The sequence below is a fragment of the Heloderma suspectum genome, chromosome 4 (assembly GCF_057233095.1).
Source record: "Heloderma suspectum isolate Gila_16-S chromosome 4, 16-S_ref, whole genome shotgun sequence".
In the NCBI taxonomy this organism is placed as follows: Eukaryota; Metazoa; Chordata; class Lepidosauria; order Squamata; family Helodermatidae; genus Heloderma; species Heloderma suspectum.
In genome coordinates this window covers 4,770,545-4,797,910 of record NC_139461.1, presented here as the reverse complement: position 1 = coordinate 4,797,910, position 27,366 = coordinate 4,770,545, and the positions used below count along the sequence as shown (strand labels likewise).

The 27,366-nt window shown below is 53.6% G+C and overlaps 2 protein-coding genes across 3 annotated transcripts; one reads left to right on the top strand and one right to left on the bottom strand.

Annotated features, from left to right (window-relative positions):
* The first annotated feature begins 765 nt into the window (after window positions 1-765).
* On the top strand, window positions 766-16,196 carry LOC146346447 (testis-specific serine/threonine-protein kinase 5-like). Its single transcript, XM_084854746.1, has 8 exons — window positions 766-1,215; window positions 8,374-8,481; window positions 10,340-10,542; window positions 11,334-11,389; window positions 12,222-12,354; window positions 12,612-12,727; window positions 14,225-14,407; window positions 15,198-16,196. Exons 1-8 carry the CDS (start codon window positions 1,012-1,014, stop codon window positions 15,632-15,634), a joined length of 1,440 nt encoding a protein of 479 aa, XP_084710872.1. The 5' UTR covers window positions 766-1,011; the 3' UTR covers window positions 15,635-16,196.
* A 1,714-nt stretch (window positions 16,197-17,910) lies between these two features.
* HGH1 (HGH1 cochaperone) lies at window positions 17,911-25,742 on the bottom strand. 2 transcript variants are annotated; one of them, XM_084854731.1, is made up of 7 exons: window positions 25,705-25,742; window positions 23,669-24,231; window positions 23,224-23,324; window positions 22,908-23,006; window positions 22,567-22,658; window positions 21,377-21,499; window positions 17,911-18,466 (listed from the first exon to the last, which is right to left on the bottom strand). In XM_084854731.1, the coding sequence occupies exons 2-7, from the start codon at window positions 24,199-24,201 to the stop codon at window positions 18,326-18,328; spliced, it is 1,089 nt and encodes a 362-aa protein (XP_084710857.1). In that variant the 5' UTR covers window positions 24,202-24,231; window positions 25,705-25,742; the 3' UTR covers window positions 17,911-18,325. The 2 variants fall into 2 exon arrangements, with proteins under 2 accessions (XP_084710857.1, XP_084710855.1); XM_084854729.1 differs by lacking the exon at window positions 25,705-25,742 and having other exon boundaries at window positions 23,669-24,318.
* Window positions 25,743-27,366: the final 1,624 nt, after the last annotated feature.

The window sequence follows — 27,366 nt, the reverse complement described above, 5'->3', positions numbered from 1 at the left end:
AGGAAGCTAGTTCTGTAGGTACCTAATACATACAAATTATTATTATTATTGGTTCAGGAGATGCTCACAGTTTGGTTAGGAAGGGAGCTGCTTGCACTTAGAAAGGGGCTAATGTGGCAACCACCTGACCAGACCATAAGATCCGGTTCCCACTGGCTTTTGTTTTGCATTAATAAAAAATGTTCCACTGTCAACAGTGCTATGATCTCTTATATATTTGCTATTGGGGAAATGTAGCACGTCGACCTGCCAGGGCAGGGAGGAGCTTTGGCTTCCAGGTGACATAGCTGGTGACAGAGTGGCTGTCATGTGGGGTTTGGGTGCAGAAAGCCCCCAAGTTCAATTTCCTTGTTGGCCATGAAGCTCACTGCTTGGTCTTAGCCAGGTTGCTAACCCGGTCTACCTCACAAGGCTATTGTGAGACTAAGTAATTGATGGTCAGCTGCTGGGTTGGTAAAACTAACTCGGCCAAACTGGCCTGGCTGTGTGGTATACACGGTTCCCAGCACCCACCTGGCTTTGGTCCTGCTCCACCTGAGAAGTAGCTCAGTGGCTCTGTGCTGTAGAGTACATTTGGGAGCTCTTTCATGTGTAATGCTCTTGTTGCTGACCACAAGGGCAGTGGCGGTGGTAGAGGTTCAGGGCAACATCTGCCCCCCCACCCGCGCCAAGGCCAGAGGTTCTAAAACTGCTTGTTACGCCTCAGTTCTAGAATGCTGCTGCTGGAATGCTTGTTCCACCCCCCGTCACTGTGGAAACTCCTCCATCTGAAGAGCAACAAGGAACCCTCTGGACTTGCCATTCCCCGTGTTTGGCCAGTAGCAGCAGCCAGACCAAAACATGAGAAAGGCACTGTGCTAGAAGAGACGCCAGCTTTGTGTTTTCCCTCCCTTGTAGAGCTGATGTGTTTAGCTGGACTCTGGTCCCTTTGGAGTTGCCTCCAGCCCAGGTGCAGTCACTGCTCCTTTGCCCGCCTCAACAGGGTGCCCTCTCGTTAGCAACTTCGGTGCCATGAAGAGCTTTTCTAAGCGCGAGGCCGACCGGAGGACATTCCTGGAGCAGGTTCGGGAAAGCAAGGAGAATGGCTACCTTCTCTCTTCCAAGAAGATAGGCTCGGGGGCTTTCTCCAAAGTCTACCTGGGCTATGCCACCCAAGAAAAAATTATGCAGAACTACAAGCTGGCCTCAGACCTCAGGAGCAAGCGACACTCCATGGTGAGCACAAAAGCAGGGAGGGGCTCACCCAAGCTAGGAGGGGCGGGAGGGCGGCACCCCAGGCCACATGCCCAACAGAAGACTCTCGGCATGATTTTGCTGGCTCCCCTGCTTTCCTGGAAGGCGCCCAGGTGGGGCTGCCCTTTCCTGATGCTTGCTTCTCATGCTTCCTATAGTGTAAGCAATAGTGTAGTGCAGCTTTCCCAACTTGGTGCCCTTCAGATGTGTTGGACTACAGCTCCCATATACCCAGCCAGCAATCCATCAATGGGGTGTGTACTTGTGACACATCTGGCGCTGGGTTGGGGATGGCTGGTGCAGTGTGTAATGCAGACCACAAGCCCCACAGTTGTATCCATGAGGGTTGCCATGTGTGCCACTCCATCTGGGTTGGTTATGGAGCTTGAAAGGGACTGTGTACGGCTGCTGCCCCAAGCAAATTTGGCAGGGGCTTAAACAGCAAACTCCTGTAGGCACTAGTCAAAGCCTTCCCCCTTGGCAGCTGTCCCTCGTTTTCAGGCCCAGCTCTTGCTGCGTTGCCACAGCTCCGGGGCTTGCGTGCCCTGGCCTGTTCCCTCCTGTTTCTGCACAAGCTTATCCATGCATGGTTCTTTGCCTTGACTGCTGTTGGCTCAACACGGATTCATTTGGCTCAAGAGCCAGCTGGGGATAGTTTTATGGTAGCTTTAATATATGATTGGTAGCAGGAGGGAAACCAACCCCCACTTCTTTATTCTTCAGGCTGCCTCTCTTTTCTTCAGGAATCTTGTCATGAATGGCTTCTTTAACAAAGCATTTTTGAACCACTTTGCCTTCTTCTTGATCGTCACTTGACACTTCCTCACCCCAACCTTCTCCATTGTTTTCTTGTCAGTCAAATGTGGACTACAAACATTCTGCACAGGAACAAGAATTCTTCGACATTTCTTACGGCACCTGGTGCACTGATGGCATTAAATAAATGATATATGGCAATGGTAGTACGGACCCCAACTCTCCTTCTGTCTAATACTACTTACTAATTTACCTGGTACAGCATGAACCTTTTTGTACCTAGTCCCAGGTAAACTTGTACCGTGTAATGAACATGAGGTGTGTGGGTGTGTTGAAGCGGGCTCTGGCAGCAGGGCCTGGGTTCCTCGGGACCTGAGCTACTGGGGCAGCTTGCAGGCAAAGGAAACTGCTGGCTTGATCCCTGCTGCTCTGCAGTGCTACCGTTGAAGATGGCTGGTGGGGGTACTGCAGCTTTCTGTCCAGAAAGATGAGGTGCCTTGTGGAGGCACTAGGGCCCCATCTGATCGGGCCCTCCACAACCGCTTGGGGCGGGGCCACAGCTCAGTGGCAGAGCACCTACTTTGCATGCACAGCATCTCCACTTAAAAGGAGCTCAGGTGGCAGGACTGGAAGAGGCCTCCCTCTTGCTTGAGACCTCGGAGAGCCAGTCAGAGTAGATGCTGGACCAGTGCTCTGACTTGGTGTGAGGTAGTTTCCTATATCCAGTCTCAACATGTTGCTGCGGCCTCAGGCCTGGTTCCTCAGTCTGAGTAAAGCATTGGCTGGAAGGCCGGCTGGCCTCCAAGCCACTACCCGGCTCCCAGATCTTAGCCACAGGCAGGAGCTGCGATGGACAAGGTCAGATCAGGTTCTAGAGCAGCACACCCTAGAGCTGGGCCCCGATATCTCCTCCAGGATCACAGAGGATGCAGGAGTGCACTGCTCGGCTTGGCATACGGCTGACGTCGCCAGTTCCAGAAGCTGTGAATAAGTCCGGATATAACAATGTTTGGGCTCGTGTACCACTGCGAGTGTTACCAGCACCACCTGCAGCCTCCCTGCTGCAGCTCCTCTCCCTGCCTCTGCACAGACTACAGGCAAAGGAGGAGGAGCTGCTACAGGGGTGGCTGAAGGGGAGGGGCAGAGGCCTTCCTCTCTCACGCACACACGCTTCTCTGCTTGAGAATTTCTCCCTAAGAAAGATTTTCCAGCTGTTGCTTCTTTGCCAGAGTAACTCTCTCTTCCATTAACTTTCTCCTTCTTTAGGAATGCTTAACTTTTTTCTAATTTTCAATAGCTATCTTTCTAGTCATGAATGTGGCACAGATGTAGAAACAGTTCCCCTTTCCATCTATTTCTTGCAGCTTAGCATTTGCGTCTGTCGTGTGTTGGCTTGTTTGTAACCCTGTCTTGTCTCTACGTAGATTGCGGCTGTGTGACTTTAAACACCATGGCTTTGGACAAGCGTCTTTACTTCCTGCAAAGGAACACAGGAAACTATTGGTCCATCTGGCTCAGTATTGTCTGGTCTGACTAGAAGCAGCTCACCGGGGTTCCAAGCAGAGGGAGGTCTTTCCTAGCACTAATTGGTGACAAGGATTGAACTTGGGACCTTCTGTCTGCAATTCACGTGCTCTACCACTGAGTTATGGTCCATCCCCTAAAGCAGTGACTTTCTGCAAACTTCAGAGCCTTGGTGCATACCTATGTTGTACCTCTCTGTGTTTCTTTTAAATCTCTCCTTGTTCTAGCCAGCCTTCCTGCTAGCCAAGGGCACAAACTTTTCTTCCATCTCTAGTTATCATGAATCATAGAAGAGTAGGGTTGGAAGGGGCCTATGAGACCACTGAGTCCATCTCCCATTCTAGTTGGTTCTCTTCTTTTCTTTTTGAAAACTGAGTTTTCATATAATACAAAAACAAAACAGGTACAGATTATCCCTATCTTCAAAAAGGGTAAAGAGGAGGAACCTGGGAACTACAGACCAGTCAGTCTGATATCCATCCCTGGGAAAATTCTGGAGCAGATGATAAAGCAATCCATCTGTAAGCACCTCGAAAACAATGCAGTGAGTACTCGAAGCCAACATGGATTTGTCAAGAACAAGTCCTGCCAGACGAATCTGATCTCATTTTTTGATCAAGTCACCTCCCTTGTGGACCGTGGGAATGCTGTAGACATAATATACCTTGACTTCAGCAAAGCTTTCGACAAAGTGCCCCATGATCCCCTGATGAGAACACTAGCTCAACGTGGGCTAGATGAAACAACGATCTGGTGGAGCCACAGTTGGCTACAGAATCGGACTCAAAGGGTGCTTATCAATGGGACCTTCTCAAAGTGGGGAGAGGTAACGAGTGGGGTACTGCAGGGCTCAGCCCTGGGCCCAGTGCTCGTCAACATTTGTATTAATGACTTGGAAGAGGAAGTGCAGGGAATGCTGATCACATTTGCAGATGACACAAAATTGGGCGGGATAGCTAATACTGTGGAAGACAGAAACAAAATTCAAAGTGATCTGGATAGACTGGAGCGCTGGGCAGAAAACAACAGAATGACATTGAATAGGGATAAATGCTGAGCTCTGCACCTAGGAAAAAGAAACCAAATGCACAGTCACAACATGGGCGATACGTGGCTCAACAACACTACAACTAAGAAGGACCTTGGAATTGTTGTCAATCACAAGCTGAATATGAGCCAACAATGTGATGTGGCTGCAAAAAAGTCAAATGCTATTTTGGGCTGCATTAATAGAAGCATAGCTTCCAAATCCCGGGAAGTACTAGTTCCTCTCTACTCAGCACTGGTTAGGCCTCATCTTGAGTACTGTGTCCAGTTCTGGCACCACACTTTTAAGAAGGATGCAGACAAACTGGAGAGGGTTCAGAGGGGAGATAGGATAGCACTCTTCAAGTACTTGAAAGATTGTCCCAGAGAGGAAGGCCAGGATCTCTTCTCGATCATCCCAAAGTGCAGGACACGGAATAATGGGCTCAATTGACAGGAAGCCAGATTCTGGCTGAACATCAGGAAAAACCTCCTGCCTGTCAGAGCAACACGACAATGGAACCAATTACCTAGGGAGGTGGTGGGCTCTCCCACACTGGAGGCATTCGAGAGGAGGCTGGACAGCCACCTGTCAGTGATGCTCTGACCTGGATTCCTGCATTGAGCAGGGGGTTGGACTCGATGGCCTTGTAGGCCCCTTCCAATCCTACTATTCTATGATTCTGTGAGGCTGACAGTGCTACCGTGCATCACTCGCACTCCACAATTTGAATTGTGCAGGTGGAGGAGCAAAGCTTGCTGAATGTGCATTTGCATATGCAATGAATGGATACCACACTTCTATGAATAAGTCTCAGATTTCCAGTCCTTTTATAAGTCTCGGTCTATGCGTTAGCTTTTCAGAAAGAGCAATATTCCATATTCTGTTCATCCAGTTTTGCACTGACAATCCAGCAGATGATTTCCAATATAATGCAATCTCAGGTTGGGCAACGGGAAGCATGATGACCATCAAGTCTTTAAGTTAAAGGTGTTCATTCTCCTCTTTGAAAATTCAAAGTAGGCGTAGGGCTTGACATAATTGCTACATATATATATTAAGGGACCAGTGTGACCACATCCTCTCCAGCACAATGGTGAAAGATTTGTTAAAATTGTGTATTTTAGTCAGGGTGAAATGCCATCTCTGGTTCCTGGAAAACTATCCAAGTCTAAAACTGGATCCTGCTACCTCCTCTCTTGCCCCAACCCTTACATATTAAGATTTCAAGGGGACCTCTCAGACATACTGATTGAATCTGAAACCTACAGGAGTGGATAGGTCTTTCTACTAAGGAGGACTGGCTGTAGCCGTGTGCCTCTAGTACTTTGCTCCTTCCTTCTCAGGAAGTTGTCCTTCAAAAGCAGGTAATGTTAGATAACTGGGGTCATCAGCCTGGAATAGGGAACTATCCAGAGTGCTGAATCCACAGGCTCCCGCAATTCCAACCAAGAATATTGTGACTGCTGGTTATGACCATTGTTTGATCATGATTTTGTCCCCCAAGTGCCGGAGGAAGAAGAAATGGAGCACACCAGCACATTCATGAAGGAAGAGACAAATACCCCCCAAAAGGTGTTCTTAAATAAACTGTTTTAAGTGCACTTTGAGGCTTCCTCTTTAACAGATGATAGCATGTCGAATTCTTTTACCTTTCTTGATAAAACAGCCACTGAAGAACAAACTTACCCAAATTCCATCTAAAGTGAAGTAGGACAGTGCCTCTTTTACCTTCAGTTTCTTCTCATTGCCTGATCTTTCTTTCTTTCTTGTTGTTGTTGTTGTTCAGTCGTTCAGTCATGTCCGACTCTTCGTGACCCCATGGACCACAGCAAGCCAGGCCTTCCTGTCCTGCGCTCTCTCCCGGAGCGTGCTCAAGTCCATATTCATTGCATCAGTGATGCTATCTAGCCATCTCATCCTCTGCCATCCCCTTCTCCTTTTGCCTTCAGTCTTTCCCAGCATCAGGGTCTTTTCCAGAGAGTTTTCTCTTCGCATTAGGTGGCCAAAATATTGGAGCTTCAGCTTCAGTATCTGTCCTTCCAATGAGCACTCAGGGTTGATTTCCTTTAGGATGGACTGATTGGACCTCCTTGCAGTCCAGGGGACTCGTAAGAGTCTTCTCCAGCACCACAGTTCGAAAGCATCGATTCTTCGGCGCTCAGCCTTCCTTATAGTCCAGCTCTCACAGCCATACATCACTACTGGGAAAACCATAGCTTTGATTAGACGGACCTTTGTCGGCAAGGTGATGTCTCTGCTTCTTACTCTGCTGTCTAGGTTTGCCATAGCTTTCCTCCCAAGGAGCAAGCGTCTTTTAATTTCATGGCTACAGTCACCGTCTGCGGTGATCTTGGAGCCCAAGAAAGTCAAATCTGTCACTGCTTCCATTTCTTCCCCTTCTATATGCCAGGAAGTGATGGGGCCAGATGCCATGATATAAACAAGTGTTTTAAGATGTGCCTGTTCTCCCCGGAATCCTTTCAACATACCCTGTCCCCTGCATCTGGGGTGGGTGGGCTTCACGTCTGTGGGATCTTTGTTTTGTTTCTTTACTAAAACTCCAAAACCCACCAACCAGAGCCTGGTGCAAAAAAACATACATTTGGAGTTATGAACCCAGGGATTTGTTTTGAGTACCAGAACTGAATGGAGCTCACAATCCTTCCACACAAAAATCTACTCCTTGTGACGCCAAGCTTTCTTCATATCAGCAGTACAATGGGGTGGAACGATAATTTTGTTGCTGATATTATTAAATAATTGAGATCTGGGAATCCTTACCAATATACTGCAAAACAACCAAAGTTCTACCCGTATATCCAGAACCTACCTTCTGCCCACCCCTTCCCTCCATAGTCTTGGTTTATGTTGCTATAGTAGACATTATAGTCCTTGGTGAGTGGGTGGAAGAAACTGGGGCTAATGTGAAGCCTAACAGAGTCCTAAATACTCCTGGTTGGCTCCAAAGAGTGTTTGGCTTGGAGTATCTGCTTAATAGACCACCGGTTGCACTGAAATTGCCAAGCTCAAGCCCATCTTGGTCTGGCACTACAGAATTTGTTTGAGCAAGGGGGGAGAGAGAGAGAGAGAGAACAAACCTGCTGAGGCCGTTTCTGGCTTTGTGATAGTATTTTATTTTAAACAACATAAACATCAGCATAAACCTCTGGCCTTTAAAACACAATGCATGTCTGTGACAAATTATGAACAGGGGATGTCTGAACCACTTGTATATTCCACAATTCTGTGTGAGTGCAGAAAAAGGTGCAGAATGCAGCTTGTTGATAATCACAGATTGAATCACCTTATGACAGTGAAAATAAGCTTGACAATATGTGAGTGAAGCCTCAGAAAATAATTATTCTCCTGATTGCATATAGCTTGCTGGGGTTGGACATCATGGTGAACACAGGAGGCAAAGTCCACATTCCATAGGGGAAGCTGCCCAAATCCCAAAGATAAATAGCCCTATCTACCTCTATACCACCCTTTGTCTGTAATGATACTTTTTTGAGAGAGAGAGAGAGAGAGAGAACAGGCCATTAGTCAATTCATGCATCCCATCCTTTCAGCCATCCACCCTTTTGTTTGCCTTGTTTGGGATCACTACAGAACTTGTAGATGTGTGTGAGGCCCATAGTTCTTTGCTGCAATTGTCCTGCTGTGACGTCATTGCCATCCATCCCTGATCTCCACAATGTCACTCCCTTACTTTAGGGATGGTGTCAAAGAGTTGCATTGCTGGGGGGGCGGGGGGCTCAGCTCACATGATCAGCCACACATTAATCCTCTCATGATCCACCTTCAGACTCCATTTGCTCTTCTCCCAGGTTGCTATAAAGATCATCTCAACAGCAGAGGCACCAGTAGAATATACCAAAAAGTTCCTCCCAAGAGAAATCTACTCCCTCAATGTTACCTACAAGCACCTCAACGTGGTAAGTCTCTGCAGTCTCCTGTGGCCTTGTTGGGAGATGGTGGGTGCATTCAGGAGAGCACCCTCAAAAGCTGGGACCTCTGGGAAACCACAGGCTTCCTTAGCCCACTTCTCTGCCCCAGGCAGGAAGGGCAACCTGTGATCCCCACACAGCTCAGCAGACAGCAAATGCTGCCCCTGCATCAGTGCAAACGTGAGACACTCAGAATCAATGTTAAAGGTCAAGGGAAGGACGACCAGGGTGGTTAGAACAGGGATTAGGCATGCAGATCCCAGTGACTGGTGCAGCTCTTTCACAATATGTGAAGCATCGGCAGTAAGTAGCCAGGGACGTAAAGCTGGGAGTTGCCCAGCTGGTTTCAGCAAGAGATGGTTATAAAAGAAAATCTGACCCCACCCTAAAAGCCACTGCAAAAATTGGGGAGTTCAGGGAGGCAGTGACTTTGCAATGTAAACCAAAGGAAGCAGGAGAGCGAGGGGATGAAACTACCTTTAACCAGTTATTCATTGACAGAACATGCTTAGAGGAACTAATAAGCTATAAAAGCGGTGTCTTAAAAGTCTAAACCAAAATTCCCTCCTGGCACCGCACTCCCCCCCCACACACACACACACAAACCTGCCCTCCAAAGTCCAACAGGATACACTTGATTATTATCCACACTCTAATCATACACACAGAGCACTAGCAGGCACAGCCCATCCTGTCTATGGGCCAAGCCCTACTTCTTGATTTACATTCAGGAATGGGAATCCGCATACAAAATGCGTGCATGGCGTGTCAACAGCGACAAGCACACACACATTTAAATGGCCGCTTTTCTCCACAGTATAGGGGACAGCAGGGCCCAGCACCTTCCAGCTCACTGCTTCCGTGTTCCTATGCTAGAAGCTTTAGCCCTTTCAGGAGTGACTTGCCATGTGTGTGCACCTGGAAGTGGGTTAGGATCAAATTCTTTTTGGAAATACTTTGGTACTATGTACTATCTTGTATTATAGGAGGTCTGACCTCTTCCATCAGCCATGAATAACTTGCCTCACTGATTGTCCAAGTGGGGCACCAAGGACAGATGCCTGATGGGACTGTCTCCCTCTCTGCCAATATCTCCATTATATGGGCCAAACGGACTTGTGCCCTGGCATATATGTGCGTGTGGGGGGCTCCTCCCTAACAACTGGGAACCTGATATAGGTACTACATACGTAATGATAAGTTTTAATTTCTACATTTGTGGCTTTACAAAAGAGTGTTGGGAGGTCTCTCCTTCTCAAACTGATGTACATTTTTCTGCTGAAGAAGACTGTTTGGGGTTGGAACAAGTTCAGGCTATCGATACTTCTTTATTTCTGTATATTCTGTCATACTGTCTGGTGCATCAATTCTATTTACTGCTCACTGATTACTGATATTAGGTTCCATCTATGGGCTTGGTTATTCATATTAAACATTATTCTTGTGCAAAATGACATTTCTTTAATTTTATGGGTTCTCTTATTACTGCTAGCCCTGTAGATGATTGTGGCCATTTAGAAGTATGTGTGCCCTTCACATTTGACATTTCACATCCTGCTCCTGCAGGGAGGTGCTCAGACAGCTGTACCCAAGTGCAAGCAGTCAAGGATGCTGCAGGAAACATTTGCTGCCTGTTGGGGCACTTGAGTCCAAGTGGTAATGCCTTGGCACAGAATATTGTGCTGCAGGACCATCAGATCTACTCCAGACCCATAAGCCAATGATTCTGTGCCCATGGCACAGACACTTAGAGCAGGCCTGCCATGCAATAGTGACCCGGCCAGGGTGGGCATGGGTGAGGCAGACCATCTAGGCTGCCTTTCAGTGAGCCCCAGCTCTCCTGCAGATCCAGCTCTACGAGATGTACCGGAACAGCAAGCGCACCTACCTGGTGCTGGAGCTCGCCTCCCGTGGGGACCTCCTGGAGCACATCAATGCCACATCTGACAGGAGGGAGCACCCTGGGCTGGAGGAAGAGGAGGCACGGAGGCTCTTCCGCCAGATTGTCAGTGCTGTCGCGCACTGCCACAACGTCGGCATCGTCCACAGGTAAGAGAGAGGGGTCAGGGGGGGGAGGACATTGCAGGATGGTCCCTTGGGCCCAAGGACCCCTCCCAAACCAAAGGTGACAGCTTGCCAGGGCTTTACCCAGGTTCCCTTTCTGGAAAAGGGGTTCAGCATCAAGGGGGCCGGTCAGGGCTGTGACAGAACAAGATGCTCTAGGCCTTCCACAAGGGACTCCCAAACAGGAATGTACAGGCACTCCACATGCTTTCCTGGAGATGGCTTAATATCCCCTACGGGTGGCCCAGTTCTCCCCATTTTGCAGGAAAGTCACAGCCCATTACTTTGAGTGTTTTAAAGGCTGCGTTCATTCTGACAATATTAAGGTGCCAGGAGGACTCTGAATACTGATCAGCAAAAGCCAGCTCCAAAGTGCTTTTGTCCAGCCAGTGGTATGAGTCCCTCCGCCCGCCCCAGCCAGGTCCCTCTGGCTGACACGCTGCCTGCCTTCCCTCTGCAACTCTAGCATGCTGAGATCACTGCAAAACCCCTAAATATTAGTTAATTATTATGCAACCAAAGTGAACAGATGCAAATGTGCATGATCAATGTCATTTGCAGGGTCTCGATTCCTCAGAGCAGATTCCACGTGCACCCATGTGTGCAACATGTTGCTGGCCCATACAAACGTCACTGCAGCATCTCACTCTTCCTACAAGCTCCATGTGTCTATGCTCACCTTGGATGTTGGTGCATCTGCGCAAGCAGAGAGTGGGGATTTCTATGCTGGTCAACAGATGCTATTCCACTCCTTTTACTGTTTTTGTTTCCCTCAGAGATTTGAAATGTGAGAACATTTTGCTGGATGAACGTGGCTTCATTAAGCTGACAGGTGAGTTTGCTTCCATGGAGAGGGAAGAGAGCTGCTTCCCATCTTCCCTCATCATTCCTTTACAGTAAGTGAGCACAGAGTTCAAAGTACCACAGTGAGCAACTCACGTCAGTGAGCCACTCCCAGAGGGTCTCATCAGGATATCTCCCACCTCAACAAAAGACTTTTGGATTGCAAACTTCAAACTATACTTTCTCTTCTACATACAACAGCACCTTTCCCATTTCAGTACCATAACACAATAGCTCACACACCAAACATGAATGTTTTCATAATTTCAATATGGGATTCACTAGTTACCCTGGGTTGGATCCAGATTTAGGCATGCGTAGAGCAGATCCTGTGAAATCAATGGGATTTAAGATAGCCATGAATAACTTGTCCCATTCATTTCAATGGATCTGCTCTAAGCATGACAGAGTCTGAATCCAGCCCATGGTGAGGCTGGCATTCCAAGGGGCTTCCACAGTTGTAGCAAGAGAAATTGTACACATGACAACTTCATGAGTTTGCTCAGCAAAGCTGCCTATTCCAGTAATCACAGGCAAACTGCAAAGAAGAAGTTATTTGTCCAACTTCCCTTGATAAAGATATTACCTAAACATGCTGAGCACATCAGTCCTGGCCGCAATCTCACCATAGCGTGTGCCTCAGCCTCTTTTACAGCTGTTTTTGAACTTTTTGTTGCTTACCATGCAAGATCCAGTTCCCAAAGCAGTATGGCTGGGAGGAAAACTTGGGTATGGATTAAGTTGCTGAGAGATACCCCTCCCTCAACTGATTCATAGGGAGAGGTGAGCATCTCCTACCTTGACCTGACTGACTGTTGCAGATTTTGGGTTTGCCAATCGCTATTCCCTGAAGAATTCCCTCATGAGCACATTCTGTGGTTCCGTGGCCTACACCGCCCCGGAGATCCTCATGAGCAAGAAGTACAATGGGGAGCTGGCTGACCTATGGAGCCTGTAAGTACAGTGGGTGGCTGGATCTGTAGCGACAAGGCAGGATCTCGCAGGGAGGGGGCCTTGTGGGTGGGCGTGAGGAAAGCAATTCCCCATTGATGGACCCACGCAAGGCAGGCGGGCTGGCGAGCACGCTGGATGCTCTGGGTACCATGCGAGGGAGGAGGAGGGATAAGGTCTGAAGCAGCTAGTCCTGCGTTCCTCACCCCCTAGGAGTGCCGCCTGGTGACAGCCCCTCTGCCCTTTGCTCCCTTGCACAGTGGGGTGATCCTCTACGCCATGGTGACAGGGAAGCTCCCCTTCAAGGAGCGCCAGCCGCACAAGATGATCCATGTGATCAAGCAGGGCCTGGCCTTCCGGCAGCCCATCTCGCCAGGTACGACACGCCACACTCCACTCAGAGGCTCTGCTGGACCCGCCTCCGCAATCCCGCGGGACAGAACGCCCAGCCTGAGAAGGGGGAGCGGCCAGCGCCGGCATCAGAGTTTCACGTCCTCACAAACCAAAGTCGAGCCCGAGAACCCCCTGCAGTCCCAGAAGGGCTGACACCGTCCAGAGGGCTGGCGTGAGGCGTGTCAGTGCCTGGGGGGAGCAGCCACACTGCAGCACGGCTCCCCTGCACCATGCACCACTCTGCCCCGACCCCCGTGAACGCCGCCCAAAGCGCAGCAGCAGCAGCACTTTGCAAAGAACAGCTCTTTGGCGGGCTGCCTGCCCCACGGCCACCTCAACACGGCTGTTCCTGTGGCCCAGAGGGAGCCCAGTGCAAGCAGAGGGAGGCCGGGCGCTGCGGTGTGCTGGCCCTGCAGGCTGAGTGGTGGCTGCAGCTGTGCCAGGCCACGAGCAAAGCAGTTGGGATCCTGAGGCCTTGCGCCGTCAGCCTGTTGCTCGCCCCTTCCTCCTCCAGCACCTCAGTGGGCTTCCACCCCCCTCTTGCTCAGACAACAGTGGTGGTGATCTGAAGGAGGTGGTCCGTGGGCAAGACTCCCTGCATGGGCCCTCCCACAGCGAACCTGCCTTCTCACGCCGTGGTCACCAGCACCTCCTCCTCCTCGCTCCAGCTCGCTCGCTTGCCGGGCAGAGAGCCCGGAGGGGGGGAGGCAGCCGCAGCATCTCCTGCTCCTCCCCACCACCACCTCCGTTGTCTGGGCCAGAGCGAGAGGTGGGGGAACAAGCAGGATGCCATGGCGAGGAAGAGGAACAGGTCCAGGGGGCGCTTGCCAGTATCCGTTCCTGCCCTGCCCTTCCCCGCAACGAGCCCAGGGCAGTCCCTTCCTGCGATGCGGGCCACGGGCAGGCGCCCAGCCATGCCAGCCCTGACGGCAGCCACCATTCCACAGAATAAGGCTTAGCTCCGTCGTGGTTTTCCTCTCTCGAGGCCTCTGCTTAGTTGTCAAACCACACTCCTGTCCAGAGCTTCAAAGCCCACTGAGCCTTCCAGCCCGGCCAGGTGGGACGTGTGTAAGTGACAAAATGGAACCTCAAATGGCTGCATGCAGGAAGGGCGGCCCAGGAGCCGGCCCAATGTGTCGGCCGGACAGCCGCCAGACTGCACTGCATGCAGCTGCTTGGCATCCAAGGGGATACACCTCAGGCCTTGCAAGGGGAGCTGGGGAGAACATCTTGGCTCATTCACTGCTCCGCTGGGCTCCCTGAAGGCACACTAAGCAGCCCCTGGAACTGCTTGTATGCTTGGTACAGCCCTGGGCTGCAGGGGCCATTGCTGCCAGTGACAACCACTGCGGCCGCAAGGTCCTGCTTTCTGGGAAGCGAGGCCAGGCAAGGGAATGCTGTGGCAGCCACCTGCCTTCTCCCGCCTGGGCGAGGGTGCCCAGCCTGCTTTCATTCTCACCCCCTCTTCCCCCCGCTCCAGAATGTCAGAACCTCATTGAGGGCTTGCTGCAGCTGAAGCCGGCCTCCCGCCTGGGGCTGCAGCAGGTGGCCACACACCGCTGGATGCTGCCCGCCACGTCTGCCATCTTCCACCGGGTGATGAGTTCCATGGGGGTCCATCCAGAGTGCAACATGAGCCAGGAAAAATCACCGGTGGCACAAGGTACACACCCTGAGCTCCGACACTCCTGCAGGGAACCAGCCCCCGAGGGAAGCAGACAGAGGAGCCAATGCAGCCCCACCCCCTGGGGTAACAGCCCCCACCCCCCGCACCACTCGCTGGCCTCTGCCTCTCTGGGCAGCCAGTCGGCGACGGCCTGGCTTTGGCTATGCCTCGGGCGCACCTGCGGGTTCCCCACAGTCCTGCTTCTCCCCGTCTTTGGGCTGAAGTCAAGAATGAGCCTGACAAGGCAAAACAGATACGGGGCGGGGGAGCAGGCTCACAGATGTCTGTGTGACTTCAGAGGGCTCGTTACAATTTTGCCAATGGGCAGCGCCCCTAACGCTGAGAGGAAAAGCAGCCGGGCTCATCCCAGCAAGATCGCAGCACCCGAGGACCCCTCGCACTTCACCTCTGCAGTGCAGGAAAAGCAAGCTGCATCTTGCCTCGTAAAAGCAGCCTTCCCCAACAGGGTGCCCTCCAGAGGAGCTGGACTGCAGCTTGCATCATCAGCTCTGGAGGACACCTGGTCAGGGAAGGCCAGCACAGTCCCAGGTCCCCTCCATGCTGGGCACATTCAGCCAGAAACTGCCCCATGTACTGTCTTTCAGCTGCACAATACATGGAGCAAACTATCACACGCACGCACGCACACGGGCCTTGGCTGTTGTGAGACAGAACCTGGTGCCTCCATGGTCCCGCAAAAAGTAATGTGCGAGGTGGCCAGCCTCCTCGCTGCCCTGCCCACGGGAAGGGGGCACAGGTCCTACTCAACCCAGTGTTACCTTTGCAGGTGAGGCTGGGGGCTCCACTTCGCAACTCCCAGACCTCGAGAGCATGGCCAAGACGCCCGACGGGCCCACCAAGGAAGCCAAGGCCCTGCCCACGCCCCGCGCCTCCTCCGCCACCGGAGCGTTCCCCACCAGGGCCAAGGCAGAGAAGAAGAGCCCCGAGGCCATGGCCAACTGCATCCTCCAGCTCCCATCTCCACGGAAAACGGAGCGCCCCCCAAGACTCTCCTTGTACCGACCCAGCCTGCTCACCACCCTGCAGCCCTTCCACCACCTGCCCAACTTCCGCAAGCCTGGCCCGGGCTTCTCCGCCAGCGCCTACGTGGCCAGCAAGCGGCTCGGGGAAAAGGCACCGGCCCGGGCTGCAGCACTGGGAGGCAGCTCAGCCAGCCTCTCCAAGCAAGTGCACTCCCTCTACACAATGACTCCATGCCCGTGACCCGCCCCCGCGCCCCACCTCGACTCCAGCGGCTGGGCGGTGGGGCAGGGGCCCTCCCTGGCCCAGGCCTGGGCCCGGGGAAATCCAGCGGCAAAGGACAGGATGCAGTGAGCACTATTAAATATTATTCAGAGTCCCACCGGGCTGCCTGCTGACATGTGTGTGCCGCCCAGGTGTGTGCGCCCGGCACCTGCTGCAGCTGTGGAACTGAAGAGGCGCCATCCCGCCAGGCCGCCTCAGCCGCTGCTGAGCAAGCACTGCCACTCTGCCTGCCTCCTCCACGTCTGCTTGTCTGCCGTTTCTCTCCATACATCGGCGTACCGTTGCTTTGCGTGCCTGTCTCACCCCCTCTGTTGTTGCCGTGTACGTGAGCCTCGTGGCTGCTGGGCCTCCGTAGGCCAAGACGTTTTCCCCCGGCAACCTAGGGATGGCAACAGACGTGGGAAAAGGAGTGCTGCTTCTCCGGCCTCCTCTTGCGTGCCTCCAGCTAAAGGGGCTCTGCTATTTCTCCAGGAAAACTGTTTTGCTGCTCAGTAGGATATCACCCTAAAGGTTCCTTCCTAAAAGTTAAACCTCTTGCCTCCTGTATTATTGTCCAAGACAGTTCCAGGCAGTCACCTCCCACCTTCCTTGGAGCTGCCTTCACATGTGCACGCGAGGCACAGTGCCTCAGGCTCCCTCAGTCCACCCTGTTGTCGTTCCCAAAGCCAACATCCCCTCCGAGAGTGTGGTGGGTTCTGTGCCTCAACCAGGCCCTGCAAGGAGATTGCTACTCTTGCTGCCTGTGCATTTGATCCAATGCTGCTGTCAAACCATCCCCACAGCCATGTATCTGCAGAGGAGCCCCTGGCCTCCCCTGGGTCGACACCGGGCTCTGCGCAGACAGCTCAAGCAACGTGTCCCAAATGGTCTTTTTCAGCAGTGACTGCTGTTCAGGCCATCCTGAAAAAGGTGGTTGGGACTATGTGAGTGGGGAAGGGGAGTTCATGGAACAAAAAATATGCACGCTAAGGTCACCTCTTGCTTGGCCCTCAGCATCATGTTTTCCAGACGAGCAATGCCCCCCCCCCCCGAACTGCCAGAAGCCCTTCTTTGTGCACCTCTCGGCTCCTGCTAGCCATAAAGCTCTTGGGCCCTTTCACCTCCCTACTGTTGTTTAAGTTATGAGGCACCTAATGTTGCACTATCATTCTTCTGCATCCCTCTCCAGCCCCGACTTCAGCTGCCTGCTGTTTCCACTTGAAATGTCTGTGTCACTTCACATCAATCGGAACAACCTGCCCGCCCCCTAGACCAGCAGAAGAACCCTGAAGCTGGATCAGACCCAAGGGGGGCCCTCTGGTCCAGCACCTCCCCCCCCCCCCGACTGCTGGATCTTCCTCTCTTGCACAGTGGAATACCTGACGCTAGCAGGACAGGGCTGCCTTGGAGCAGATAGTCAGGAGATCAGCGCTTTGCTGCAACGTCTCTTCTTCTAGTCCCTCATCTTTGTCCTACTGTTTTTCAGAATCAGGAATTCTGTCATCTCAGGATCCCTCCCCTGTCCATTTCATGTTCATTATGTCCAAAGGAGCCATACTCCCCTGCCCTTAGAATCACAGAATTGTAGGGCTGGAAGGGGTCTACAAGACCGTCGAGTCCAGTGCCTTCCTGGCGCCATCCCTGCAATTCTGTGCTACCTGCCTGTGCTCTTCCTTGGCTCCATCTATTTCCGAAACTGCATCCAGAGCCTCCTACAGCTTAAAACAGCTACAAGATCCAGGGGCAAGACCCTCCTCTCCCCCTCCCCCACTGGCGGTATGTCCCCCTCGGCCTTTGGCCACTCGAAGCACCTCCATCTCCCCCAACACCAGGGTGCATGAGGCCAAGGGCTCTAGTCTAGAGGGAAGGGCAAAGAGAGACTGAGAGGAGGGTCAGAAGGGAGTTCCTCCTGCCTTGGCATGGGGGCTGCGTCCAGAGAACTGACAGCAGTCAGGAGGAGGGGCAGGGGAAGCATTCCTGAGCTGAGCCATTTCTGGCAGACTAACACAGCAGCCAGAAATGGCCCTCTGCTTTCCTCCATTCCTGGATGAGACCATTCTGAACAGGGCCCCGGTGCTGAAAGTCCGCCAAGACACCGCTGGCGAGGAGCAGGGCATTTAGGACAAGACGCTGTCGCTGTGGGACTTGGAAGGAGGCCGGCGGGGTGGCGAGAACCCAGCCAGCCAGCCATTGCCAGATGCGAGACCATCTTCCTGCCTGCCTGTTTAACAGCAGAGGCAGGAGGGCAGGGACCTCAGAGCCAAACTGCACACGTGAGCTGGAGCCCTTCCGTGTTGGCAAAGATTTATTGGAGTGCAACACAGTCGGTGCGGCCGCCACCCCGCCCTTCCACTTCTCGGGGAGGTGGCAGAATAGGAACCCCAGGCAGAGCTCCCCTGCCATCCCAGGAAAGGACGGCTAACCTCCTTGCGGGCTGGAAGGGAGGGCCTGGGCCCCAGCTTCAAGCAGAGCAGGGGCAGCTCCTGCACATCCCAACCCAGAACGGGGCTGAGTTCAGTCACTCCACACACCCTGCTGCTGGGCAGGGCGCAAAACGGAACTTCAGAGGCACAGTTAATCGGTACAACAGGCAGGGTTCTTTCCGCTCTTCGGCACAGGCCGAACGCGTTGGCCTCGTAGCGGGGCCCCGACGCCCAGGTCATCTGCAGCTCATCCGGGCAGTCCGTCCAAGGGCCTCTGGGCCGCCGCCTCCTCCTGGTCCAGGCGCTGCAGCTGCGCCTCCACCTCCGCAGGGACCTCCACCTTCAGCAGGTTCTCCATCCCCACCTCGGGCTCCTCGCCGATCAGGACCTGCTCAGGGCAAACAGGCCTCAGAGGAGGAGGACGGATCGCCCTTTGCAGCCCATAAGGCGGCATCCATTCCGCCCCAAGATCTCTGGGGGTGGCAGCTGCGTAGCAGACCTCAAGCCAGAAGGATGCGCAGAGGGAGGGAAAGCGCTCTCACAGCGCTACGGGGCTGGCTGTAGCACCCAAAGAATGCCAGGGTTCTGTGGCATGAAAATGCCCCGCGGGCTCCCCTTCAAAAAGCCACCACAGCCTCTCCCAGGGGCCTGAGAGCTGCCCAGTCACTTCGCAGCCCCAGCCCCCCACTCCCCAGTACTGCCCAGGAGCTTTGTCTGCTGGAGGAGAGCTGCCCCTGCTTGCCAAGAAGCTCCTGCACCCACTCTTCTGCCCATCCTCCAGGAGCCAGGCAGCTGGGCCACCCACCCCTCCTCGTGCGGCAGGCAGTCTGAACTCTCGCTCTTCTTTGTTGTTGTTCAGTCGTGTCCGACCCTTCGTGACCCCCTGGACCATAGCACGCCAGGCCTTCCTGTCCTGCGCTCTCTCCCGGAGCGTGCTCAAGTTCATATTCATTGCATCGGTGATGCTATCTAGCCATCTCATCCTCTGCCGTCCCCTTCTCCTTTTGCCTTCCATCTTTCCCAGCATCAGGGTCTTTTCCAGGGAGTTTTCTCTTCGCATTAGTTGGCCAAAATATTTGAGCTTCAGCTTCAGTATCTGTCCTTCCAATGAGCACTCAGGGTTGATTTCCTTTAGGATGGACTGATTTGACCTCCTTGCAGTCCAGGGGACTCGTAAGAGTCTTCTCCAGCACCACAGTTCGAAAGCATCAATTCTTCGGCGCTCAGCCTTCCTTATAGTCCAGCTCTCACAGCCATACATTACTACTGGGAAAACCATAGCTTTGATTAGACGGACCTTTGTTGGCAAGGTGATGTCTCTGCTTCTTACTATGTTGTCTAGGTTTGCCATAGCTTTCTTCCCAAGGAGCAAGCGTCTTTTAATTTCATGGCTACAGTCACCGTCTGCGGTGATCTTGGAGCCCAAGAAAGTCAAATCTGTCACTGCTTCCATTTCTTCCCCTTCTATGTGCCAGGAAGTGATGGGGCCAGATGCCATGATCTTCGTTTTTTTAATGCTGAGTTTCAAACCAGCTTTTGCACTCTCCACTTTCACCCTCAACAAGAGGCTCTTTAGATCCTCTTCGCTTTCTGCCATTAGGGTGGTATCGTCTGCATATCTGAGGTTGTTGTTAATTCTCCCGGCAATCTTAATTCCGACCTGTGATTCATCCAACCCGGCATTTCTCATGATGTACTCTGCATATAAGTTAAATAAGCAGGGCAACAATGTGCAGCCTTGTCGTACTCCTTTCCCAATTTGGAACCACTCGGTTGTTCCATGTCTGGTCTTTACTGTTGCTTCTTGGCCCTCATACAGGTTTCTCAGGAGACAGGTAAGGTGGGCTGGTACTCCCATCTCTCTCAGAATTTGCCACAGTTTGTTGTGATCCACACAATCAAAGGCTTTAGCGTAGTCAGTGAAGCAGAAATAGACGTTTTTCTGGAATTCTCTTGTTTTCTCCATGATCCAGCGAATGTTGGCGATTTGATCTCTAGTTCCTCTGCCTCTTCAGAACCCAGCTTGTACTTCCAGTAGTTCTCGGTTTACATACTGCTGAAGCCTAGCTTGTAGGATTTTGAGCATAACCCTGCTGGCATGTGAAATGAGCACAATTGTACAGGTGTTTGAACACTCTTTGGCATTGCCCTTCTTTGGAACTGGAATGTAAATTGACCTTTTCCAGTCTTGTGGTCACTGTTGGGTGTTCCAAATTGTTGGCATATTGAGTGCAGCACTTTAACAGCATCATCTTTTAGGATTTTAAATAGCTCAGCTGGAATACTGTCATCTCCGCTAGCTTTGTTGCTAGTAATGCTTCCTAAGGCCCACTTGACTTCACTCTCAAGGATGTCCGGCTCAAGTTCAGTGGCCGCACTATCATGGCTATCAGGGACATTCAGATCTTTCCTGTATAGTTCTTCTGTGTATTCGTTCCACCTCTTCTTAATCTCATCTGCTTCTGTTAGGTCCCTGCCTTCTTTGTCCTTTATCATGCCCGTCTTTGCACAAAATGTTCCCTTGAGATCTCCGATTTTCTTGAAGAGATCTCTAGTCTTTCCCATTCTATTCTTTTCCTCAATTGCTTTGCATTGTTCATTTAAGAAGGACTTCTTGTCTCTCCTTGCTATTCTCTGGAACTCTGCATTCAGTTGGATATATCTTCCCCTTTCTCCCTTGCTTTTCGCTTCCCTTCTTTCCTCAGCTACTTGGAAAGCCTCATCAGACAGCAACTTGGCTTTCTTGCATTTCTTGTTCTTTGGGATGGATTGAGTTGCTGCCTCCTGAACAATGTTACGGACCTCCGTCCATAGTTCCTCAGGCTCTCTGTCTATCAGGTCTAATCCCTTAAATCTATTCCGCACCTCCACTGTATATTCATAAGGGATATGATTTAGGTCATACCTGAATGGTTTAGTGGTTTTCCCGACGTTCTTCAATTTAAGCCGAAATTTTGCAACAAGAAGCTTGTGATCTGAGCCACAGTCAGCTCCAGGTCTTGTTCTTACTGACTGTATGGAGCACTCCTCTTAACACCTCTCAAAGGGGCTGCTGCCTCTCTTGACACGTGGGGTACTGTGTGTCACCCACAATTCCAGCTGAAGGCAAAGGCTGTTCCCTCCTCAGACTCCCTGCAGATGCCGCACTGCGCTGGTAGCAAGTGCTGGCAGAAGGTCACCCGCTGTGACCCACTCGGCACTCATGCAGGGACCCTCCCAGAACAGGCTGCTCCCAGCAGCCCCTAGGGCTAAGTAATGACTGGGGGGGGGTCTGAGCGACCCCCTCCTTGCTGCTTACCTGGATCAGCTTCTCGCAGGCAGCGAGGACACTGGGCTCCACTTCCCACTTATGCAGCTCTCGCAGGATCACATAGGTGCCTTTCTCTCGCACCTGCTGCCGCCCCGGCTTTGTGGCTGTCAGCTGCCACAGGACACAGAAAAGGTCAGTTGCCGTGTGGGCTGTGCCCAAAGGCCCAGGCTTGAAATCCTGCATCCCCAGGGTGAGCAGAATGAGGGAAGGGCTCCCCTGCAAGGGCCCATCTGGGGCAGAAAGCCACCCCCATTGTGCCTGTGCTGGAGCTCAGAATGGGGGTGCCAGGAGAGGGAGCTCCACAGGCTGGAGGACAGAGGGGGGCAGTGCACAGATGGGGCCACTGCCCTTCCACGTCTTTCAGACTGCCAGCCCCCCTTATTCTGCCCCTAGGAAAGATGGGGTGTGCAGGAACATAAGAGGGTCCTTGCAGGAGAGGAATCTGGCACCCCCTACCCCCCCCAAGGGTGGGCCACTTCAAATCTCAAAGCCAATCCTCTATGGAGGAAAGGAAAAGGAGGTGTGAGGGCAACCAAGGAGGGGAGGCCAGGAGGGGAGGCTTGGCAGAGCCTGTGTCAGGATCTTACCAATTATCCCACTGCCCCCAGTGGGGGAAAACACATCTGTGGGGGCCACATTGCCACTAAGAGGCCTTCCCTGTTCGTGGCAAACTATCTGCAGCACCTAGGTTCTGTTGTTGCTATGTGAATGACTAATCCATTGGAAGAGTTCTACATCCAAAGCTTGCTGGGGGGAGGGTCCAGATTCCACACCCGAGTCAGCCCCTGGCTCTGCCATCAGCATCAGTTCAGCCAGTCTGGCAGAGCATGAGCCCTTCTTTTCAAGAGCCACCCGGACGAGTATTATTTTTTTAAATCAAGGGTTGGGGGAAAGGAGATTTACGAAAAGGACCAAGGTTTGGATGCATGGGCTGCCGCGGGGCAAGGCCCTTGGCCAGGGTGCAGAAGCGTTCCCCACCCTCAGCACGGCACCAAACTTTGGCCACAGCTGTTCAATCCCCTCTTGGCCGCCAAGGCAAACAGGCAGTTGCTCAAAGAGAGGGAACTCCACAGCTCTCCAGGTACTGGATTCCACAACTGGGACTACATTCCGCAGTTGTGGGGCTCTCAGGCATTGCACGCGCGCGCACACACCAGGTTCCGCATGCACAGGCTCACCAGCATGATTGCTTCCAGAAGCATCTTGCGGATGTCAGGGTCCGGCTCCCGCTGCTTCTCGGGCGGCAAGTACTGCAGATCCAGGGGCAGCCCTGGGACCAAGACATGCAGACTCAGGGGTGGGCAAGGAGGTGGGCAGAACACCCCAAAGAACTGCCCAGGCCCACGTCACTGGGAGGCCCAGTGTGCTTACGCTGCCACAGCGGGAGGACCAGGACTCTGCGGGCAGAGGTGCTGGCTGAACCCCTGACACAGCGCCTGCGTGGGCATGCCTAGAGTGCATTCTCCCTGAGGCAAGTTTCAGCCCCCCTATTTCTCCCTCCCCCCCCCACAGGACACACTCTCCATCTCGTCCTCGGGGAGCTCCTCGGGACCAGCCAGAGGGAGCAGGAGGAAGGGAAGCACGTCCACCTCTCCGCTCAGCAACCACTCATGGGACCCTGGAAGAAACAGACAATCCACATAGCAACCTGGAACTGAGACCACACTGGGGTGGGGTCCCAGGCCACCCCCAACAATGGGCACCATCAGCAATTGCGGTCCTTGTGGACGGAAGCCAGGAGGAACACCCAGGCCAGGGAGCACCCCCACCCCAGCCAGGACCCAGCCAAGAAAGAGCAGCAGGAGGACCGCCGGGGCCAGGAGACACCCGCTCACCAGAGTCAAAGCAGCAGTTCCGGAGCACCCCAACCACACCCCCTCGGCGGATGGCTGAGCCCGTATACTGTGTGTATGGCAGCAGCCTCTGCACCACACACCTGGGGGGAGAAAGCAGGGATGGGAGCAGTCAGGGAGGCCCACGCCAAGGTGGATGTTTCTCTGCCTCCCGGCAGGGCCACCAAAAGAAGGGGAGGTATTTGTCAAGGCTTCCCATCCCGCCCTTGAGCAGCAGCCTGGGGGCGGCAAGGGGCACAGGGACCTTCCCCACGTGATGCAGGGAATGCCTGGTGCCCCAGAGGACCTGGTTCCAGGGACGCCAGCGCTTCCCAGGAGGAGCTGTGCTGCTCCGGCTTTGCTCCCCAGAGGGCTCAGCGTCTCCTCCCCCCAACGCCACCCAGCCATCCCTGCACACACACCCCTCCGCCCGGCTCCCCCCACCTGCCTGGATCTGTCCAAGAGGAATTCTCGGGCTTCAGGCAGCTGGCTCAGGTTCGACAGCAAGGGGCCCAGGTAGTGCAAAGATGCCTTGGCGTTGAAGCCCTCTGTACAAAAGGCATCCACCACCGGCACCAGGCCCCCGACGTTCTCCTGCTGCAGGGCTGCAAAGAGCTCTCTGCACGAGGCTTCTTCCCGTGAGAGGTTGGACAGCAGAGCACAGATCTGGTCGGCCAAAGCGAAGCCAGGGTCTAGCAGGCGGTGGAGCAGGCCAGGCAGCCCTCTCTTCAGGGCCTGGTGGGCAAGCGGCTCTGTGGCCAGGTTGATGAGGGCATGGTAGGCATCCTTGGCCACAGCCAGGGAGGGGTCGCAGGTCAGGCCCAGCAAGGCATCCACACAGTCCAGCCGTGTGGCCAGCAGCTGCCTCCCCTCAGGGGTGCCTGTAAGCCCCAGAATATGCTGGACGGCCTGGCCTTTCACATCCACACGGGTCCCTGGCTGGAGGAACTCCAGCAGCTCCTGGGCCTGCTGGTCATCCATCCTATGTTGGGTGCGCAGAGCTGACTGGATCTGTAAGAGAAAAAGGGCCCCCATCAGTCAGCCTGCAGTAGGAAACCCCCAAGCTGCTCCTGCTGGGAGATGTGAGCTGGAGGGTGCTGTCGCACTCCCGTCCTGCCTGTGGGCTCCCCATCTGGACACCTGGCAGGCCACTGCAGGGAACAGGATGCTGCAGTCAGAGAGACCCCCTTGGGTCTCACCCACCCTCAGGGCTCTTGGAATGTTCTTCGGGCCCAGCCATCATTTCAGATTCCATGGCCCAAGCACTGAACTTGGCTTCCCCAACCTGGTGCTCCCCAGATAATTTGGTCTACAGTTCCCAGCATTCTTGACCACTGGCCATGCCAGCTGGGGCTTATGGGAGTCGAAGGTTGTCACAGAGAAGAAGGCCAGGATCTCTTCTCGATCATCCCAGAGTGCAGGACACAGAATCCTGGGCTCAAGTGACAGGAAGCCAGATTCCAGCTGAACATCAGGAACAACTTCCTGACTGTTAGAGCAATACGACCATGGAACCAATGACCTGGGGAGGCGGTGGGCTCTCCCACACTGGAGGCGTTCAAGACGAGGCTGGACAGCCATCTGTCGGGGATGTTCTGACTTGGATTCCTGCACTGAGCAGGGGGTTGGACTCGATGGCCTTGTAGGCCCCTTCCAACCCTGCTATTCTATGATTCTATGAAACCCAAAAGATCTGGAGGGCACCAGGTGGGGGGAGGCCGATCTAACTTGTCACACGGCAGCAGCCCTTTCCTCAAGCCACAGCACAGGGAGAGTCGGGCCTGCAGGACCACTCCATCGGCTTTGACCAGCTCCATCGGGCTCCTGTCCCGGGAATGATTTCATTCCAGCAGGTCATTACAAGAACTGCCGTGGAACTTTAAGAACTGGCGCCTGGGATGGCTTGTTTCCTCCCCCCCCCGCCGCCCCTTTCCTGCCATGTCTTTTCCGTTGTAAGCCTGTGGCTTGGGCTTGTTTCCTGTCGGCCACCTGCCAGGGATGCTTCAACTGGACTAGTGAGCAGGGGCCACGAGCACCGGGCGGGCGGCGGGCGCAGAGAGCAGCTCTCCTTCTGGACCAACTCCCAGAAGCCCCTGCTGGCACTGCCAACGGCGAGGAACGCTGGGAGGGGAAGTCCAGGACATCTGGCGCTCCGCGTTCTGCCCGCCCCGCCCAAACGGCCCCTCCAGCTCCGCGGCCCCCGCTTCTTCTCGACTTGGCCCAGAGCGCTCCGGGACTCCTTGAGTTATTTAGCAGACACGCGCCTCGATGAAGCGGGAGCGGTTTCCGGGCGCGGGGCCCCAGGCGGCGCGCCCGGCGCCCAAGGCAGGGGCCGCAGCACCCCGCGTAAGGGGCCCGGGCGAGGGCGGCCCTGCAGAGCCGCTGCCGGCCAGAGCGCCCCCGCCCCGCCCCGCCCCGCCCCGCCAGGCCGCGCGGGCGCCGCTTCCCAGGGCCGGGCGGGCGGCAGGGGCCCGCGGCACCTACCTGCCGCCGCCGCGCGTGGGCCGGCTCGCTTCCGCGACGGGGGTGCCCAACCCGCGCCGCAGCCTGCTGGGAGTTGTGGTCCAACCCGCCCGGAGAGCGCCCGCGGGGGGGCTGCTGGAAGGAGGAGGAGGCTTGCTTGTCCTTCCGCTTCTCCCGCGCAGGCTCGGAGAGGTTGTATGCGAATTAAGGAAAGAATGCCGAAGGGGGCGTGAGACTGCGCCCACCTGGCCATGCATATGTTTGTGTACATCGTAATCTTTTGTAATTCACACGACAACAACCATTTAAAAATCTGGGTAGCCTGTGGGGTCTTTGGAGCTCCGACAGTTTTTACTTGAGAGTGCTATTTTAGATTTCTCTTTTGTATGCATGAAATTATATCACATTTCCCTTCAAAATACTGCTTCCCCCTGGGTTGTTCAGAGCTCCAGCCATCCCGCAAAAGCCATCTCCGGAAGATCAAGCCATTCCGCACTTCAAACAGGACAGGACAAAATAAAGGGACTGGGTAAAATGAGGATCCATGAAATCAAAAGGGGATCCTCATGATTTCATACGATTTTTAGAGGGGAGACCCCCCAAACCACCATCCAGTCACAGAGCACATCTGCCTCCGTGGACAGAACCAGAAAAATCACAGATCCACCACTCGTGGCTGCAGCCACAGCACAAAAACAGGGATCTGAGGCAGGGATCCTCTTGATTTCATATGACTTCTGTAGAGCAAATCCCCCACACCACCATCACATCACAGAGCACATCTGCCTCATAAAATCATAGAACAGTAGGGTTGGAAGTGGCCTCTAAGACCATCGAGTCCAACCCCCTGCTCAATGCAGGAATCCAAGTCAGAGCATCCCTGACAGAGGGCTGTCCAGCCTCGTCTTGAACGCCTCCAGTGTGGGAGAGCCCACCACCTCCCCAGCTAATTGGTTCCATTGCCGTATTGCTCTAACAGTCAGGACGTTTCTCCTGATGTTCAGCCGGAATCTGGCTTCCTGTAACTTCAGCCCATTATTCCGTGTCCTGCACTCTGGGAGGATCGAGAAGAGATCCTGGCCTTCCTCTCTGTGACAACCTTTCAAGTACTTGAAGAGCACTATCATATCTCCCCTCAGTCTTCTCTTCTCAAGGCTAAACATGCCCCGTTCTCGCAGTCTCTCCTCATAGGGCTTTGTTTCCAGTCCCCTGATCATCTTCGTTGCCCTCCTCTGAACACTCTCCAGTTTGTCTGCATCCTTCTGAAAGTGTGGTGCCCAGAAGTGGACACAGTACTCCAGATGAGGCCTAACCAGTGCTGAGTAGAGGGGAACTAGTACTTCCCGGGATTTGGAAGCTAGGCTTCTATGAATGCAGCCCAAAAGAGCATTTGCCTTTTTTGCAGCCACATCACATGATTGGCTCATATTCAGCTTGTGATCGACAACAATTCCAAGGTCCTTCTCGCTTGTCGTGTTGTTGAGCCACATATCCCCCATCTTGTAACTGCTTTTGGTTTCTTTTTCCTAGGTGCAGAACTTGGCATTTATCCCTATTAAATGTCATTCTGTTGTTTACTGCACAGCACTCCAGGCTATCAAGATCACTTTGAACGTTGTTTCTGTCTTCCAGGGTATGAGCTATCCCGCCCAATTTGGTGTCATCTGCAAATCTGATCAGCAT